General features: G+C 45.7%; 1 protein-coding gene across 3 annotated transcripts in view; it reads left to right on the forward strand.

Annotated features, from left to right (window-relative positions):
• The window catches only part of Loxhd1 (lipoxygenase homology PLAT domains 1), a 164,644-nt gene extending 144,522 nt beyond the window's left edge, over positions 1-20,122 (forward strand). For all 3 annotated transcript variants that reach the window (XM_085833449.1, XM_085833450.1, XM_085833451.1), the window contains 4 exons: positions 4,326-4,496; positions 8,455-8,587; positions 9,619-9,777; positions 19,642-20,122. In XM_085833449.1, the coding sequence (XP_085689575.1) occupies positions 4,326-4,496; positions 8,455-8,587; positions 9,619-9,777; positions 19,642-20,122 (944 nt within the window). The remainder of the gene's footprint in view (positions 1-4,325; positions 4,497-8,454; positions 8,588-9,618; positions 9,778-19,641) is intronic.
• Positions 20,123-20,557: the final 435 nt, after the last annotated feature.

A 20,557-nucleotide genomic window follows, 5' to 3' on the forward strand; every position in this document is an offset into this window, starting at 1 on the left:
AGTGCTGGGACAGACCATTCCTCCTAGGCAAGGCTCCAAATTCCTATTCTAAAGCTACACCAACACTCAGTTCCCATTCTTTCTTCTTCATGTTTGGTGTAGACTCAGGCATGCAATAGTAATAGTAATAATAACAATAGTTTTATTTTTAAATTATTTTTTATATTTTATACACTATTATTATTATTATTATTATTATTATTATTATTATTATTATTATTATTATTATATACCAGGCGAGGCCAGTCTCTTGATCTCAGAGGGTTATCACTTCATTGACAGAGACAGGCCAAACAATATACAATAATGCGATTTCAGATCAAGCGATGGAGTACCTGGAGACTGAACGCAAGTATTGAAACCTGAGGACATCCTATAAACAGCACCGTCCCAGAGACCTCAGCAATGAGGCAGTATTGGCAGCTAGAGCCTGGGCCTCATCAGTTCAGACAGTGGGGAGACAGACTGTTAATCAAGGTTCAGAAGTGCAGCGTAGGTCGGACATAGCAAGTGAGGTTGTGAGTAGCTCGGAGTCCAAGTAGAGAAATGGAACCTGTCAGCAAAATCTTGCTGGCATATGTAATGGGGAACAAAATACCCATGGAAGGAGTTACACAGACGAAGTTCAGAGCTGAGACGAAAGGAAGGACATCCAGAGACGGCCCCACCCAGGAATCCAACCCATAAACAACAACCAAACCCAGACAAAGTGAGTTCTTTAACAAATGGTTTCAGGTAGCTTCCTGTTGATCCACCCGACAGCAAATGCTGGCCCTTGGGTAAGCATGCTGTACCTATGAGCCTGTCTCTCATCTTGTGTTCACCAGTGAATCTGGGTGACATCAGACTGCCCAAGGCTGCCTGTTTCCACTTTCACGTTGGGTAAGACTTGAGTAGCACAAGCGGTTAAGTTACTCTCTGTCAATCACACTCTTCATTTCCAAAGAAGGACAGGAAAACTGCAGAGAATGCAAGGTGCCTTTTATGTAAAGAGGGTTGGGGTTTGTCTGTTGTTTAGTGGAAAGAGTTGCAGTGCTGAATTCTAACTGGAAAGGGGAATTGGGTATGGAGTAAGACAACATCACACACACACACACACACACACACACACACACACACACACACACACACACACATGATAGGCAAGGGACAGCCCGGCATCTCTTACCTTTGGATCTCTTTCATCACAATCAACTGTGTGTCTTTTCTTCCCCACTTGCTGCTTCCTTTTTTGTTCTAAGGAGAAGCCTTGAGAGAAAGGCTCTGACCATCTCATCCCAACATTTCCATTCGGCACGTGTGGAGGCTTGCTAAGCTCTGGGATCAGTCTCTTGGTGCTACCAGGGACTGTCTCTGATGTAGTCACTCTGTAAACTTGCAGATGGGACTGGCCCTAATTTTCAGGAAACTGAAAAAAAGATTTATCAAGTACAAAAGCAAGTCCATAAAAAAAGTAACTCACCCCGCTGCTGTGTAACACAACAGAAGTGTTTCACCCTCTACTGTTTGCTTCCCCAGCAAAGATTTCTGATTTCACAAAACCCAAGAAATACAGCCAACACCAAAGACCTTTGAAAAAAACTTATGGAAACCAACAGTTGTAGAAGCTCCTTAAAATAGATATGCAACAGAGAAGAGAGTCACCTGGCACAGGAGAGTAACGCCTTTCCAGTTGTTATAGGCTAGGAAGCTAAAGACAAGTACCAGGTGTGTGTTACTTCCATTCAAATTGTTGGTCAGTGGGAAGTCCCATAAACCCCTCAAACAGTACAAACTATTGCCATTGCTAATTTGATGCTAAGACCCTGCTTTGAAGATACATTGAGTCTTTTAAGGCTCAGAGAAACCAAGCTAGTACTAACTTGGAGCCTTCTTCCCTGATGGCGAGTTTTTATAGTATCAGAAGGTACTGTGCTGGGACAGAAAAGTCAGCACCAGTCTTGCCCAGCTGTAAGATATGACAATGACTTCTCTGGCTTGATGTGCCCATCACTACAATAGTGACACAAGTATTTTGAGGATAATCAATGACTTTATGATTAGATTTAAGACCTACTTACTCCACAAGGCAGAACTGTGATACTGGGCCAAGAACCCATGACTGGGCAGGTCATAGGTCCTAGAGGCAAATTTAGCTTAATGGACATACTATTAAATTGCCCCCCTAAATATTTGCCTTTATACCAATAGATTAGTATATCTCTCACCCTTCATATGAGAAGCATCTTTTTTACAGGACATGCTGATTAATTCAGAGACTCACAACCAGTCACAGTGCATAGAAAATGCAGAGTCCCCAAAATTAATGTGACAGCTAGGCCACACCACTACCTCCAGGGCTCAGGGATTGCCACAGAAGGTGAAGAACGGAGATTGTAAGAACCAGAGGTAATAGAAGACTTCTGTGGATCTTATGCATATGATAGGGATATTGCCCATGAACTCACAGTGGATGTGGTTTTGTGCATAAGACCTGTACAAGAGCAAGCCAGCCAAGACCCCAGTGTGGATTGGGAGGGGCTTAGTACTCCAGGGCTGTTAGTTATTAGTGGGTGCTAGGGGAGAGAGACTCGGTTAGCTTCACATTCAGCCCCTGATCAGGCTACCTGTGTTCCAGCGCATGGACCCACACCCATTTGCATGGCAGCAGCACTAAGCATGCTCAGTGGGTTTAAGAAAGGCCATAAAGGTGAGAGGGAGATGTGTCTCGGAGTGTGAAGAGGGATGCTAGAGCGGTCGTAATAGACGGAATGCACATAAGCTTGATCAACGCACTTTATATTTGTGTATGAAACTCTCAAGCAATTTTTTTTAATTTCTTTTAATTTTATTTTTTTTGGATATTTTCTTTATTTACATTTCAAATGTTTTCCCCTTTCCAGGTCTCTCCTCTGGAAACCCATTATCTCATCCCCTGCCTCTATGAGGATGCTCCCCCACTCACCCATTCCCATCTTCCCGCCCTGGCATTCCCCTACACTGGGGCATTGAACACCCTCAGGCCCAAGGGCCTTTCCTCCCACTGATGTCCAACAAGGCCACCCTCTGCCATATATGAGGCCAGCGCCATGGGTCTCTCCATGTTTATTCTTTAGTTTGTGGTCCAATTGGGATAAAAGTGTTAACATATCTATCCCAACCATGAACTTGGCAGTAGCACTGGGGATCTATAACACTTTTATGTACTCTTGGGAGCTGAGGCAGGATTTCAAGAGTTGTTGCTTTGATTTGATCTGAGAGAAAGGCTTGTCAGGACAGTGGAACTTTCTCTGGAGCTCTGGGTGGCCTGAGAGGGGTGTGTGTGAGTGACAGCCAGCTGTGTGCTGCTTGTGTGGCCCTCTGTGTGCTGTGTGAGACCGCCTCACAGACACATTATGAGTAGAACATTACCATTTAGCCTGCCAGAGCACTGGAGCTGCTCTCTCTGAGGGACCCATGATGTTCCACATTCTCAAGGAGTTTGTGTGGCGGAAGCAGTGTACGTCACACGCAGCTGTCACAGCAAACCCACATTGCCAGCTCTGCTGTGGTAGGGACCCTTCTGAGAAAAGCCCTGCCAGTTACAACCAAGCAGATCTGTGCTCATGATCAGCCTAAGATGTGTCAAATTCAGGAACACATCCCAAGAAGCGGCAACTTCTAGGCCCTTCAAGACTGTTAAACAGTTCAGCCAAGAACCCTGACACAAACCATATTTATTCGCTCAGCATTCACTGAGCAATCATGGTCTGCCAGGTCTACGGTTGAGCCCTAGGGAAACAAACTTGGTGTATTATTCACAAGTGTAAATAATAGCAATGTAAATCTGAAGTTCTGAAATTGGAAATTCAGGAATTCATTCCTGAATAAGCGGCTAGAGTGGTGGGGAACACCAGGGAAGGCTTCCTGGTGGAGCTGATACCTGAACTGATGCCCAAAGATCATTGACAAGAGCTTGGTGGACACAGGTCAGGAAGCCATCCTTCAGCTAAGGGGCTTAGGTCTAGAAAAGCCTCATCGTGAATCCAGTAGAAGCAATAAGGCTTTTGGTCCCTGTTGGATGATTCCCCAGTGGGAAAGTTTGCAAGGGAAAAGCAGTACAGTAGCTTGGAGCTCACAACTGAAATCTCATGCATAAGAACTCTAAGAATTTTGCAAAGACCCCTGTGTTCCTCAAATTGGAGGAGTCCTTAAAACCACCTACCCAACTGGTTGCTTCATCAACAAGGATACCAGACCACAGAGAGGACAATAAACTTGTCCAGGGTCACACAGCTGTGGATGGAAGGAGAGAGGTCTCAACAGGGAGAGGGGGCACTTCCCACTCTAATCTCTCTCTTCCACAGGGATATTTCCTGGATGGCACCTGAGCTATGTTGACGTGAAGGACAACTCCCGTGACGAGACCTTCCGATTCCAGTGTGACTGCTGGCTGTCCAAGAGCGAAGGTGACAGACAAACGCTCCGAGACTTCGCATGTGCCAACAACGAGATCCGTGATGAGCTGGAAGAGACCAGTACGTAGCGGGGACGGTGTGACAGAGCCCACTGTGACAAGGGGCTGACTCGTCTAGTTGAGGGAGGGCTGGCTTAAGGAGGTAGGAAATGGACTGGTAAAGATGGATGCCTCCATGTGGCTGCAGGTGAGATTCCTCAGTAAACCAGCTAACAGTGAATTCTTAGAACTGCTAAGACACTCATAGCCTTGAATCACGAATACTCATGAAGGAAAACCCACTGTGGCCAGGCTTGCCCTGACCCAAGGGCAGGGCTCGGCTGGGCAAGGCAGCTGTGAAGCTCTCTCAGGCTACTTTTATGTCGTAGAGTGTTTCAGCTGATGCCTGTGATGACGGAGGCCAATCCAGAGTTTCTAGAAACAGAAGTCAGGGAGAGCGGGGGTCCTGATAGCTACTGCCTCCCATGGAGGATACAGAGAAGAGATTCGTGGGCAGTTCCTGAGGTGAAGGAACACCAAAGCTTTAGAAGATAATTCTTCAATACCCAGGCCAGTGTCTGGGCCCAGTGGATTACAGGAAGGCTCAGAAGGCAGAGCCTAATTGAAGAAGGGATTTTTCAACACCCGTTGTTAAGGTGCGTGTGCACACACACACACACACCTCAGCATCTTGGCACCACAGTTTGTTTCTTGCTTCTGCAGTGTATAGTCCAATGTGGGAGGAAGGTCGGATGTTTTCCAGTGTGATTTAGGGGTCCAAGATCTCTGCACTTGTGTCTTCTGCTGTCTCTAAGCTGTGGCTTCCACATTCCTCACAATATGGAAGCTAGACAGCCCTCCCCTGGGATCTCATCACCTCAACCTGCATTTTGTTTGGGAGAACTAGTCTCATGGCTGTAGCAGATGCAAGGGCACCTGGGAAACAGAGCGCCACCCCCCCCCCCCGTCATGAACAAATCCTCATATGAGTGAAAGCAGTCAACACCACAGTCTCTGTCAGCCCCGGAAGCCCCACATCCACCCTAAGGAGAAAGCAAGGTTCAATTCATACCTCTGCATCCTTAAGGTAAGGGAAGCAAAGATTCAGAAAGGTTATGCCAGGCCCACTGCTGGATTCTAGGGTGCCCTTTCCTTGTTGGGCCTGGCTGGCACTGCAGATCTATCAGTTGCCCCTATCAGCCAGCATCCTGTTTCCAGGCTTCCTCTCCAATTCTCTGAAGCACTCCTACAAGGTGCTCCAGCCATCTTGCAAGCCTACACCTCTACAGCTGACTCTAATGGTGGCCTTCGTATGTCGTCCTCACATCTGAGCCTTCAGGCATTGGATTGCAGCTTTGCCAGAGTCTAGTTCACACAGTGAGATTGCATGCAGAAGTGCACATAAACACACAACTCTCTGCTGGAGGATACCTTTTCCTTCCCAGCCCTTCATTTTCCTATCCACTTCTCTTTACACCCTTTAGGTGGGTTTGCTTTGTCCACTGGCCTGCACTGTGTCTAGCTCCAGTACATCCCACTGCTGGCCAGTCCCTGGGGATGGAACACTCACTACTCCACTGGGTGGTAGAATACCTCCTCACATGTATGTTCTTGAAGCCTCCATCCTTTGATAGTTCCAACAGGGTCAAGAAGGAGCTTCCAGGAATGGTTAGGGGTCTTGGTGGCGCATGCCTGAAAACCATACCATTGCTGGATGCAGGAAATATACTGCCTTGCAGAACTTGGAAACCTGAGGTGGCCCTGGCTCCAAATTTGCTGTCCACAGAGATGCCAATGGTGTCAGCTCAATTTTCCCAGTATGTTAACTTACTTTAGTTTTTCCCTGAATCCCAGGGAGAGGGCTGCTGGCTGCACCAACATGAATCCTTACTGACTAACCTCTAAGGAAGGGGAAAGAGCATATCCCTGGGGAGCAGCTCTCAGTTCACCCCAGCATGTGATAGAGAACTCCCCAGTATGTAAGGGTCCTGACAAAGGGGGGCAGTAAAATGTTTGGTGCCAACCAGAAGCATACTGTCATCCTCTGTCGTGGTTCCATGGCTGCCATGTGCTCATCTGAAGGCTGCCCGTCTGTTTATTCAGCATGCAGAAGGACCAACACAGACAAACATCTAATGTGCACTCCTGTGTGCTGGCTCCATCCCTGAGCTGGATGATGTCATGCATCCTCTGTGTCCTCCCTCCCATCTTTCCCTCGCCCTCCAACCTCTGCTAATTGCATCACAGCTGTCTTCGAATGACAAACTCGGGGCTTCTCTCCTCATGAGGCTCCCTGTGATTGGTCCATGTCTTAGTCAGGGTTTGTATTGTATTCCTGCACAAAACATCATGACCAAGAAGCAAGCTGTGGGGGAAGGGGTTTTTTTCAATGTACACTTTCACACTGCTGTTCATCACCAACGGAAATCAGGACTGGAACTCAGGTCAGGAAGCAGGAGCTGATGCAGAGGCCATGGAGGGATGTTACTTACTGGCTAGCTTCCCCTGGCTTGCTCAGCTTGCTTTCTTATAGAACCCAAGACTACCAGCTCAGGGATGGCACCACCCACAATGGGCCCTCCACTTGATCACTAATTGAGAAAATGCCTTACAGCTGGATCTCATGGAGGAATTTCCTCAAGGGAGGCTCCTTTCTTGTGTCAAGTTGGCACACAAAACCAACCAGTACAGTCTACTTAGCTATTTATTCCTTCCTTCAGTGACTATTTACTGACATGAGGGTGGCAGGCCTAAAGACATGGGTCAATAGTTAAGAGCACATGCTGCTCCTGCCGAAGGCTCAGGTCCTGTTTCCAGCATTCCTATGGTGGCTCACACCCATCTTTAACTTCAGGACCTGGCGTCCTCTTCTAGAATCCTCAGGCACTGCACATACATGGTACATAGACATGCATAAACACAAAATAGAAATAAGTTAATTAAAATATTATTTTTCTTTTACTGAGGGCTCACCATGCCGCTGTCCTTTGGCAGTTTGGAATTTAGTCATGAACATACTCACTTTTGTGGAGCCTGCACTCACTTAGGACAGGGGAGGAGGTACGATGGACAATAATGAATAAATGAGATTATATAGAGTGTTTGAAGATGGTGAGAATAAGAGGAAATAGCCGAGGTGAGGCAGACAGGATATGGCAAGGAACCAGGCCACCTCTTTAATTGGGGCACTGGCGTAGCATCGCTAAGATGCTATAGACAAAAGCACACAGAGGTAAGGAGGGAGGGGCGATGTTCAGGTGGAGAGAAGGAACATGGCAGAGCTCCAAACAGGCAGGAACACAGGAACTAGAATATCAGAGGCTGGAGACAGAAAGAGAGCAAGTTCTGGGAGCTGAGCAGGCAGAGGCATGAAGTCAGCTCTGCTCCTATCCAGCAGCAGCAGCCTGGCCCTTACTTCAAGGCTATTGCATTCTGTCTTATGGATGGATGGTCAGGGCTGGGCTACATGTCTGAGGCTGGAAAGGGAATTCTAGTCACCAGCCTGGTACTCCTGACACTTGGCACCCCTTAGATGAAGGTGGCTGGAGAGGTACCAACATAGTCATGCCAGAGGGAACAAGGCAGGGATGACTGTGAGGCTGATGGTAGAGTGGGGCTGTGTGCTAGAGCAAGTTCAAGGCTCCCTGGGGCCTTTAGCCTGCTGGGTCTTTGCATTGTGCTTTCTCTAGCCAGGCCTGCCTCTCTTCCATCATCTTCTGGGCATGTGGTTTCTATACTGTGTTTCAGTTTAGTGGCACATGCAGCTGTGAGAGCCAGACCCTAACATCTCTTGAGAGCTCATCCCTCCCCACTTCCTCCTTCTGTACAGCTGCTACATTCCTGTATCTGCCAGCCTGTATCTCCAGGCTGTTGTCCTGGAGTCACCAGCTTCACTTACACTGCCTGGGTCTTAGCAAGGCTAACCTGACTCCTAAACCCAGACTGCGGCCAAAGGCCAGAGAAAAGTCCCCAAGGGAGGGACTGGCTGGCAACAGGTGGCTGCTTCCTGCTGCTGACCCTCTCCCACCTCCTCCCTGCAGCCTACGAGATTGTCATAGAAACAGGCAACGGGGGCGAAACAAGAGAGAACGTCTGGCTCATACTGGAGGGCAGGAAGAACAGATCCAAGGAGTTCCTTGTGGAAAATTCTTCCAGACAGAGGGCCTTTCGGAAGTAAGAAGAAGGATGCTCAGTGGAATGGGGGGTGGACAGGGCAAGCCAGAGACCCTCTCTGAGAGGTCTACAAGTGGGCCAGTTGAGTACCTACTGTGTGCTGGGTCATGTGATTTCCCTGAAAGTATTATCCCACATCCCAACCCAGAGCTTTCTCCCTGTTTGTTCTGGGAGGCCTCTGGCTGTGTCCACATCACCTCTGTTCCCACTAGAACTACAAGATCTCTACACCCCCCTACTCAACCTCCTTTATCTTAGCCCATTCAAGCTGCCATATGAAACAGTAGCTTAGGGACAACTGAAATCTCTTTCCCATGTTCTCAAGACTGCTGGCAGCTCTAGTGTCTGATGACACTTGCCTCTGGGTTCTCAGATGAGGTCCTCTCACAGTGTCCACATGCAGCAGAAAGCTGCAGGAGCTCCCCGGAGCTTGTTTTATAAGTTCCCATTCACAAAGGCTCTCCCATCATTGCCTAACCAACGTGCAAAGACCCAGCTCCAAACTCTGTCGCATGATAGTACGTTTCAACACGCAGAGTTGGTAGGGTACCCCATCCTGTTTACCACAACCTTTTATTCCAATGCTCCTTCCACAAGGACAGAGTCTGAGTTTCATCGACAGACCACCAGAGACAGCCCTTGCCCTGCCTTCCCGTTGCTATGCCCTCATGGATTCAAATTCCATCCAAGTAGATTCCCCAATACCTGACTTGTAAGATTTTTCAAAAATGGGTCTCTATTAGAAGGTTAACCTTCTCCTTCTCCCTCTGCAGCTCCAAACCCAACTCTTTCCCTTCTTCTAAGTTCCAGCCTGCTCGGTGACATTGCCATTCACGTTCTGGGAGCAGGTGGCTGGCAGGGCTTTTCACTGTCATCATCTTGATTTAAAACAGCCTGAATCCCTCAAGGGATGCTAGGTTGATACCAAATCCTGCCTTCCGTACCACTCTGGAATACTGTAGGTTTTTACTAAATGAGTACTGCATCAACAGGCATAGGCAGTTCATTGATCATACCTTTGTTTCCTGTAGGGGGACTACAGACACCTTTGAGTTTGACAGCATCTTCTTGGGAGACATCGCCTCCCTCTGTGTGGGCCACTTGGCCAGGGAGGACCGGTTCATTCCCAAGAGAGAGCTCGTCTGGCACGTCAAGACGATCACCATCACCGAGATGGAGTATGGCAATGTGTATGTATAGAGCCAAGCCCCGGGGTGCAGTGGGAACTCCCACCATGCGTGTGTGAGAAGACAATGTGTGTCCTTCGAGGCCAAGGTGACCCTAGTCATGAGTGTAAGCCTAGAAGTCAGGACAGGAAGAAGTAGCTGTCATGTGCCAGAGCAGTAGTTCTCTACCTTAATGCCATGACCCACTCATAGATACCCCATGTTTCAGTGACCCCAGCCATAAAATTATTTTTGTTGCCCCTTCAAGGCTTTAGTTGTGCTACTGTGATGAATTGTAGTATAAATGCCTGTGTTTTCCTGTGGTCCTAGGTGGCCCCTGTGGAAGGGCTGGTCAATCGCCCCAAAGGGGTCACAGCCTGAAGGTTGAGAAGCACTGTGCCAGTGCTATCTGAACTACATGTCTACAAGCAGAAATGGGGTTAGACTGGGTGACTTTGGGTGTCTCCTGCTTCTCAGGCAAGGAGATTTCCTTATGCGAACAGCAAGAAAGGTGCATAGGGGTGATATTGGAGCTTTTCCTTCCTTCCTTCCTTCCTTCCTTCCTTCCTTCCTTCCTTCCTTCCTTCCTTCCTTCCTTCCTTCCTTCTCTCTCCCTCCCTCCTTCACTCACTTCTTCCTTCTCTCTCCCTCCATCACTTCTTCCTTCTCTCTCTCCTTCCCTCCTTCCCTCACTCCTTCCTTCCTTTCCTTCCCTCCTTCCTTCTTCCACTGAATAAAGAAGAACAATGTCGACTTATATTGTTTGGGACTTCATGGGTCCTTACCAACATGGGAAGGAGAGTATCCACACCTGGCACTAGGCTTTTTATTTCATAACCTATGGCAGCTCAGAAATGCATTATCCCTCTGTATAGGGTAATCTCTCTCTCTCTCTCTCTCTCTCTCTCTCTCTCTGATGTATGTATATATGCATGTATCTAGTATGTTCTTTATATGGGAGATAGAACCTAGGGCCACACATGTTCTACATAAGCATTCTATCATCGTGCCGCACCCTCAGGCTTCTTGACTTTTCTGTGCATCATCACCTTGGAATCCAAGGTTCCAGTGGTGGTGGGGGGGGGCCTGTTTTATCAAAATAGTTTATCCAATAGATAATCACTACAAAATTCAAATAAGACCCTAAAGTGGTGTAAAAGACAGCAAAGTCTCCCTGAGGCCTGCCCATCCGAGCGGCACTGTGAGCATTGCGAGATGCTCGCTCTCCTCTGCACTTTCCCAATCCCTTATGGTCTCGGCGTTCGCAGAAGGGTGACTATGCTATGCCTGGGTTTCAAGCCAGCTCATTTCTTTTCAGTTCACCATTTTCATCTTTAGTCTTATAATCCCCTCCCCCACATACAGCCACAGCCTAGACCCCACTGGCTTTGAGTCTCATGCCATGGGCTGTGTTTGTAGCTCTGTCTACAAGTAAACTTGTCCTTGTATCTGCACCGAGGAATTCTTTCTATCCATTTAAAATAATGATCTAAATGTGCACCAGATGACTTGGAGCAACTCCCAGGAAGTATTATGAAGCGAGGAAACCGAGATGCAGGAAAACACGTTTCGTACGATGGTGCTGCGCAGAAAAGAGAGCACTGACATCCCCATATGTCTGTGTGTACGTGGGTCTCTCAGAGGGTGGAAGGGAGGAAGTCTGGCAGGCTGCACCCTCGGCTGTTATGTGGGTTATCTAAGGTAAGATGGGGTGCTGCAGTAGGAGCCAGAGAGTAAGAGTCACAGCCAAACAGAAAGGAAGACAGAGAGCACACTTGGAAATCCATGCATGTGAACATACAATTTGTGCATTTATATCCAACAATGAATATTACCAAATCTGGGCAAAAATGCATTTTAAAATAATTTTAAACTGAACAATGAATATACATCTCCTTTGAAGATATTCTGGTATTTAAAAAAGAAAAAAGAAATTCAAGTGCACCAAGTGATAAATCTGTGGAGGAGAGATCGCAAAACAGAACAAAAATTGTCTGGGAGGCACCTTCATTATTTTCCCTTCAAAATTTCTTTCTTCTTTTCTTTCTAATTAAAATTTCCTTATTGGCATCAGGGGCCAGAGTTGACTCAGCAGGTAAAAGGTGCTGGCCACCAAGCCTGCTAAACCTTAGTTTGATGCACACTTGGTAGAAAGAGAGAGCTGACTCTCACCAGTCATTGTCTGGTCTCCACACGTGTACTGTGGCAGCTGCTTGCCAAACCCAAGTACATACACATGAAATAAATGAGCAGGTGTAAAGACATCTTTAATTCTTTATTCACATCTAATTAGGCTTGGTAAAGTCAGTTTTATTTCAAGTATACCACGAAGTTTTAGCATCTCTGCTCTCTTCCCCTCGCCCTGTGTCCTGTCTGATAGTCCCTGTCTTCCTGTTCTCACATCATAAATGCACCTAACTGATTTTATATGTCTATTAAAAAAAAAGGCTCTCTAAATGACGGGAAATGTGAATTTTTTTTTTTTTTTTTTGTCGTTTGTACTTTGGCTGATTTCCTCAACACCATGACTTGTAGCTGCATCTGTTTTCCAGAAAACGACAGTTTCCCCTTTCCTTTGTGGCCGAGTAAAACTTCATTGTGTGTGCCTGGACTCTTTGATCCATTCGTGTAGGCAGGTACCTGGGCTGATTTCATAACGTGGCGACCATGTACAGTGGTGCTGTGAGCAGGGGAGGCTGTGGAGCACTGACTTAGAATCCTTGAGGTTTACACCCAGGAGAAGCAAAGCCTGTTTTCAGTTTGATCAGGAACCCTATACTGACTTTCATAGTGGCTGGACAGCTTACTCCCCACCAGCAGTGTAGAAAGGTCCCCCTTGCCCGACATTCTCCCAAGCTTGGGTTGCTCTTTGGTTTCTTCCCAATAGTCATTCTGGCCAGAGTGATGTGGACTCTCTGTAGTCTCGATTCTGTTTCCCTGAAGGCTAATAATGCTAAACATTTCCTATATTTCTGAGCCATTTTTACCTTGTCTTTTAAGACCTGGTGTATTGGCTAGGCCATTACTCATTTGGAAGTTAGTTTTTCTGAGGTTCTTTATATAATCTGGATACTAGTCTTTTGGCAGATGGACAAGTAACAAAGATTTTCCTCCCATCCCATGCTCTGTTGCTTCTTTCTGCAGATCCTTTTCCTTTCCTGTGCTTTTAATTGCTTTTAGACTTATTTATTTTATATGTATGAGTGTTTTGGCCGCATGTATGTATGTGTGTGCACGCATGCATGCCTGGTGCCCACAGAGGTCTGGAGAGAATTTCAGGTCACCTGGAATGGAGCCACCATGAGGGTGCCAGCATTGAACCCAGGGAGTGAGCATGCTCTACAACTTTGAGCCCGTGTGATCTCATTCCCCAATTCTTGGTACTTGGTCCGGAGTTTCTCCTTTTGAGAAAGTCCCTGCCTTTGCTTGCATCTTGACAGCCTCCTCCTACTGTCCCTAAAAGTATCAGAGTTTTAGGTTTCGTATTAAGGTTTCACCCATTTGAGATGATTATGTATAGGGTTAGACGAGAGAGTCTAACATCATTCTTCTACATATGAATAATACGCAGTTTCCCTAGCATAATTTTCTGAAAAGCCTGCTTGTTCTTCAATGTATGTTATTTGGTATCTTGGTAAAAAATAAATAAATAAAATTAGGTGTCTACAGATGTGACTTTCAGTCTGGGTCCTTTAATCTTTCTCACCACTGTTTTTCTACGGGAATTGTGCTACTTTTTGTTGCTACAGCTCTGAACTATAACTTGAAAGTGGTTCTAAGTATACCTCCAGCATTGTCCATACTGCTCTGGATGGTTCTGTGCTGTATGCTTTTGTATTCATTTTAAGATTCGTTTTCCTATTTTTGTGAAGAACGTCATTGGGATTGGATGGGGTTGCCATGAGTCGCTATGCATTTTCACTAAATTAATTCTGCTGCTCCATGAGTATGGACGGGAGGTCTTTCTGTCTTCCATTGCCTTCACCTCGGTCTTTTATACTTCTCGTTGTGGAGGTCTTCAGCTGATCCTCTTTTGTTGTGCTCCTTTGCTGACAGTTTGTCAGTTCTGAGCGTCCCACCAGGGTCTTCAGTGTCGTTAATGTGCAATGTCATATCTGCACATCTGAGCGGTTTAATTTCTTCCTTTCACGTGTGTCTGTGTTCCTTTTGGCTCTTTCTCTTGTGTGAGTGCTCTGACCGAGACTTGAGAAACTATATGGAGTAAGCACGGGAAAGCTGGGTACTCTCATCTTGTTCCTGATTTTAGCGGGAATGCCTTGAATTTCCCCTATTTAATGCAAAGTTAAATATAAGTTTGCCATAGATGATCCCTGTTGTATTGTTCTAGTCTTAGTTTCTTCTGGGGTTTTATTATGAAGAGATTCTGGATATTGTCAGAAAAGCTCTTCTGCAATCATAGAGATGATGGTGTGACTTCTGTCCTTGAATCTATAAGGTGATGTATTGCATCTATTGATTTCTAATGTTAAATTCTTTCCCTCCCTAGAATCAAGCCTGGCTTGTCATTGTGCATGATTTTTTTTTGATGTATGATTGAATACAGTTTATAGGTAGTTTGCCTATGTTCATTAGGGAGATTAGGGTGTGTGTGTGTGTGTGTGTGTGTGTGTGTGTGTCCTTATTTAACTTCAAGGTAGTTCTACCATCTTAAAATCAGTTTGGTAGTATCTCTTAACTTTCTGGGTTGTGGACTACATTGAGGAACATCCATCTTCGTTCTTCTTGATGTGTTCCGGTGGAATTTACCAGTGAGTGGGTCTGGGTCTGGGAACCTTCACATTTATGCTTCAATCTCAGGGTCTGTGATGCATCTATTTAAGTTGTTTATATCATCTAGGTCTAATACTTGTATGTTGGTGTGTCTAGAAATATATCTGTTCTGTCCTGTGTTTTCAGACTCTCTCTCTCTCTCTCTCTCTCTCTCTCTCTCTCTCTCTCTCTCTCTCTCTCTCTCTCTCAGTTTGAAGGACAACTTGAAAGGCTCTCCCTTTCCACCATGTGAGTTCCAGATACCGAACTGAGGTTGTCAGACTTGTGAGAAAGCACCCTTACCACCCAGCTATCCTACAAGCTCAAATAGAAGTTTTCAAAGTCTGCCTTAATGATCTCAATTTCATTGATATAATCGTAATGTTTCCTTTTTGATTTCTAAGCTTATTGATTTGGGTCTTTTCTTTTGGTTGTTTAGTTTGACTACTGGTTTAACGATCTTGTTTATTTTTTTGGGGAAAACCCACTCCTTATTTTGTTGATTCTTTGTGTTATTCATTTGGTCTTCATTCATTTCTGCCTTAATCTTATTACTTCTTTCCGTTTCTCCCAGGCCCTTAAGGTACCTCCTTAAGCTTTGCATTTGAAACCTCTCTAATGTTTTTTAACGTAAGCATTTAGAGATATGGATATCCCAGTAGTGATTTCATCACACTCCACAGGTTCTAGTTCATGCTCCACAGGTTCTAGTATGTTGTGTTTTTATTTCCATTAATCATAGAATTTTTAAATGACCCTCTTGATCCCCTCACTGGCTCATTCATAACTCAGTGGTGTATTGTTCAGCCACCACGAGTTTTACTCGACTGTCTCTCCTGGTGCTGACTTTATCTGTTGCAATAACATAAGACATAATGGAGGAGAGTGGGGGAGGGGTATATGGTATGGTTTGGAGAAAGCAAAGGAAAGCTAGAAGTGTTGCGATTAAATTATAATCTCAAAAAAATAAGAAATCACTTGAATTTTCTTGTATTCTTAGAGATCTTCTTTAGTGTCCTCAAATGTCATCTATTCTAGGGAAGGAAGCTACGTGGGATTCTGAGAAGAGTGTGTTCTGCAATGTTTGGGTGCAATAGCCTGAGGGTGTCTGCTAAGTCCGTTTGATCTTGACTGGGATGTTCCTTTGGAGTGCTTTGTTAATTTGGTTCTGTTTGTCGCTTGTCCTGTTTATCATGAGAGTGCGGTACTACTATTGTGAGGGGGTTAAGTCTGTGCCTTTGCATCCGTCAGAGTTTGTTTTATAAGGTTATGTGACAATACTCAGTACATATCCTCTTAGTGGATTGTTCCCTTCATCTATATGACAGGACCCTCTTTATCTCTTCCAACTAACTTTGTTTTGATGCCTGTTTTGTCAGCTATTGATATCACCACGCCTGCTTGCTGTCTAACTCCATTCGTGTAGAATATTGCTTTCTATTCCCTCACATTCCATCTTTAAAGCTGTGCTCATTTTTCCCCAGTGAAATGGGTTCCTTATAAGAGATAACTAGATGGGCCCCACTTTTAAATCCAATCTACTCGTCTGTGTCTTTTAATTAGAGGATCAGGATCATAATATTCACAGGTATTTCGGAGAGCTTCGCGCTGACTGTCATCTTGTTATTTTGTAATATTTGTTGCTCCCCTTCCTTCTTTGATTATATGCTTGTCATTCAAGTGCAGTTTAGCCTTTCCTGTGACTTTGTGGTTGTTCTGTTCACAAAGTAGATAGACTCCGTCAAATATCCTCTGTAGTTGTGGTTTAATAATCATGACTTTTTAAAATTCTATCATGAAAAGTTCTTTCTCTTTACACTATGAAGAGTGATTTTGCCAAACAGAGTAATCAGGGTCAGTAGTTACTGTCTGTCAGAGCTTGAGTACAGGTAGAGTTCCACGCCCTCTTGGGTCTTAGAGTTTCTGGTGAGAAGTCTGCTGTTACGCTGATGAAGCTGCCTTCTTGTATGACTTGGCCCTTCATCCTTGCAGCTCTCAACGTCATCTCTGTGGTCTTAATGTTTGATTTAGAGTTTGGTGTGGGGATTTGTTTTCTGGGCCCATGTGTCTGGGATTCTCGATGTCTCTTGGATCTGGTTGGTCACCACTTTTTCTATGCTTGAGATTTCTGCTGTGCTTTTACTGAACATAATTTCTATGCCTTTAGTGTGAACTTCTCCATCTTCTACCCTTATGTCTTTTATGGCATCTCATAGGCCTCAAGTGGTCCATTGTGCTTTCTCATTACTTTAGCTTTGTAACTCTCTGGATGCTTCCATTTGTCTACTTTGTCTTCCAGCCCCTGTCTACTTTGTCTTCCAGCCCCAGTATTCTGTCTTCCACTTAATTTATTCTATCTGGGAGGCCGTCCACAGGGCTTTTCCCCTTATTGAGCTTTTCATTCCTCTTCTTCTTCTTCTTCTTCTTCTTCTTCTTCTTCTTCTTCTTCTTCTTCTTCTTCTTCTTCTTCTTCTTCTTCTTCTTCTTCTTCTTTTTAATAGTATTTCCCTCTGGTGATGATACCGTGTCACCTTCTTTAGTTTATTTCCTTTATGTTTCCTCTGTGGTTATTCTGAGATTTCTTCGAGTTCTCTCTGATTTGGTGCAACATCCTTACAATCATTTTGAATTATTACCTATAATTACATCTCTCCCATTTGCACTGTAGTCCTTCATGGCGGAATTAGTAATTTTGGGGGATTGCATTGTTTGAATTTTTATAAATATATGTATATATATTATATATTATAAATATATTTTTATAAATATATAATATATTATATATTTCTTGTATTTCTGCATCAGGTTTTGTGCACCAAGTTATAAGTTGGATGCTTTTAATCTTACTTTTAATTATGTATATTTATTCAGTCTCAGTATTTCAAACATCCAGGTAGTGGTAAGTTGTGGAAAGATGATTTATCCTCACTGACCTGGGTGTGGCTGAAGCTTGCTCTCCAGCTTTGCCCCAGGAGTAGACTCCTCTTTTCATCAGTCACTATAAACAATACATAGACTTATGAAAACACAGTAGTCGTTACATGAAAGTGGGCAGCCTTCAGTGTAAGTAGTTTGAGGGAAATAAGAAGCGGGTAGACTGTCGTGTCCTAAGATATTCGTTACTTCAGGTAGAGAGGGAGGTAGAGAAGCAGAGTCGTGCCTGAAATTAGCATTAGAGCCACAGAAAGCGCCCAGGAGAGAAAGGCAAAGAGAGCAGAAGGCAAAGGGAGAAGATATGGCCGCTCCAAGTGAACGTAGACGTAGACGGCAAAGAGAAGGTGGTAAGGGGATTAGCCGGGCTGGGAGATGACGGCTGTCGGCGAGGGCTTGTCATGCAAGCACGAGGCCCTGAGCTCGGTTCCCAGGAGAAGCCTGATATGGTGCCTTATGCTTGCAAGTCCTGGGAAAACAGGCAGCCAGATGCTGAGGTTTGAAGGCTAATTGGGTGCCACCCTGACTCAAAAAAGAGAACACACACACAGGAAACTGAGGCAAGGAGAGTCCTAATCCCACAACAACCCGTGCAATCAGTCCCTTAAAGGATGTGGTGCTGACTCTGCCTACGTGAAGACTCCCTGCAGTATTCATGGAGCAAGGGCATTGGGACTAGTCATTTCAGGTGTGGGTCACAGACATAGGACTGCCTCTGTGTATTCTGATCCACCTAGGGCATGTGTGCTGGTGTTGCCACAAGGCTCTCACTTAGACAGATGCTTGGCATGTGTGCTGGGCCTGTCATGTGTGTATTCGCAAAGCTGTAGGATGCCAGCATAAATCCTTCCTTTGGGAAGCTCTTCTGTAGGCACAGCAGATGCAGGTCCTGCCTTGGGCAGGCTACTCCAGGGTGAAGGGCAAGGGCTGGTCCTCTTTCTGTATATACAATGGGGACTCTGGCTCACATTAAATTTCCCCTGTGCAGAGCCCCGTGTGATTTTAAGTCACAGTTTCTTCCTCTATCTTATCTAGAGGTTTTCTGCCAACTGTGTTTCGGTCTAGTTCTGTGACACTTGCTGTGGGTTCTCAGGGTGCAAACGGGGGGTGGGGTGGGGTGGGGTGGAGGATTTGCTCTAGACCCAGGCAGGTGACCCAGCAGGGATCTTCAGAAGCTGGCTCTGTTCTTCCCCTGCTTCTGTAGAGCGCCTCTTAGGATAGCTGCTCTCCACCCACCCTGGTGTACTCACCTCTGGGCACCCTTTTCCAGCACTGCATTCCTGAAGTCATTAGCACCAGGACTGTTTATTTCAGAATCTGCTAACTTATTAGTGTTGTGGGAACTTGTTCTGGGGAGAGGAGCAAACAGCTATTCACCCCAGATAGGAAACCAACAGCAGAACAAAGAAATAATTCCATCCTTGTCTAGACTAGTGAGCCAGCGAGTTTAATTGGGCTTACTTAGTGGAGCATAGGAAAGCTATAAACCACTGAATAACCGGAGAAAATGATTCTCCTTCAGGATAGAGCCTCACTATTCTCAGAGAGGGGCGGGGCTTCGTGAGACCCTCCCGTTCTGAACCATTAACTGCCTATAAATCGGACTTTATTGGCTCTGCTGCCCCCCCGCCCCCACCCCCGCCCCTACCCCTGCCCCCACCCCAGCAGTGGTTAACTGCCTATAAATGTTCAGAAGATGTGAGACCTCACACATCCCTCTCCCCTCTATGATGGAATGAAAATGGGCTCCATCTTGTGCTGGTCTCCCGTAGGTAGGAAATTAGCAATTTGGATTGGGAAGAAACCATAGAAATTGTTTACGCCAAACCTAGGAAGCAAGAAGCGCAGAGGCCAGTTAGCTGGTCCCTAATATTCTCTAGGTAGAAGAGGATGGCAATTTGGACCAGAGTGGAGCACATGGGTAGATGCTACGGGTGGAGGAACAGACAGGCCCATTCTAGGTGCATTTGAAAGATAGGACCAACAGGTTTGAGTTACGGATTTCAAGTGGAGTATGAAGAATTAGAAAGGAATTAGAAGAAACAAGGAGCAACAGGAAGAATAGGGCATCAGGCTTCGGTATCTTGGGTGGAATGAGGACCCTCTGCCTGTGTCCCCAAAGCTGATTCCTGTGTGCTCTTTATGTCCCCAAAGCTGATTCCTGTGTGCTCTTTATCCCTTTGTCAGGTACTTCTTTAACTGTGATTGCCTCATCCCCCTCAAGCGGAAGAGGAAGTACTTCAAGGTATTTGAGGTTACGAAAACGACAGAGAGCTTCGCCAGTAAGATCCAGAGCCTGGTGCCAGTCAAGTACGAGGTCATCGTGACAACAGGCTACGAACCAGGGGCGGGTACTGATGCCAATGTCTTTGTGACCATCTTTGGCGCTAATGGGGACACCGGCAAGCGTGAACTGAAACAGAAAATGCGCAACCTCTTTGAGAGGGGCAGTACAGATCGATTCTTTCTGGAGACGTTAGAGTTGGGAGAGCTGCGCAAGGTTCGGCTGGAACACGACAGCAGCGGCTACTACTCAGGCTGGCTGGTGGAGAAGGTGGAGGTCACCAACACTAGTACTGGAGTGGCCACCATCTTCTCCTGTGGCAGGTGGCTAGACAAGTCTCGGGGCGATGGACTCACCTGGCGAGAGCTCTTCCCATCTGTCTGAGATGCCCTGGCCACACCTTATACCCTCCATCTTGTGTTCAACACCCATCTTCCCAGCTCTCCAGGAGTGGGACTAGTGTAGCAGACATGGGGTCTCATATCCGCCAGAGGCTGCTCCTTGCAAGTGACAGTTTGTGGAATCCTGGCCTCTACCTTCTCCATCTCTTGGATATACAAGAATTCTATTCAGCACATCTCATAATCCATGACTGTACAAGCTATTTTTTTTAACTTTCTTTCCTTGTAATAATAACAGTGGTGCCCAGGTTGGGACTTGCTGCAGGGTGTGGATGGAAAATTGGGGCTTCACTCAGGGGAAACAAGTGGAGAAGGAGAGGTTATCAAGACAGTGTATTTTAAGCAAAAACTAATTAACACTTTTTTTGCGAAAAAAGCTGGGCTAATTAAATTATTACGAACCACACCCCTCAGAGAA

This window comes from Mus caroli, unplaced genomic scaffold (genome assembly GCF_978045245.1).
Source record: "Mus caroli unplaced genomic scaffold, Mus_caroli_1 scaffold_19, whole genome shotgun sequence".
Taxonomy (NCBI): Eukaryota; Metazoa; Chordata; class Mammalia; order Rodentia; family Muridae; genus Mus; species Mus caroli.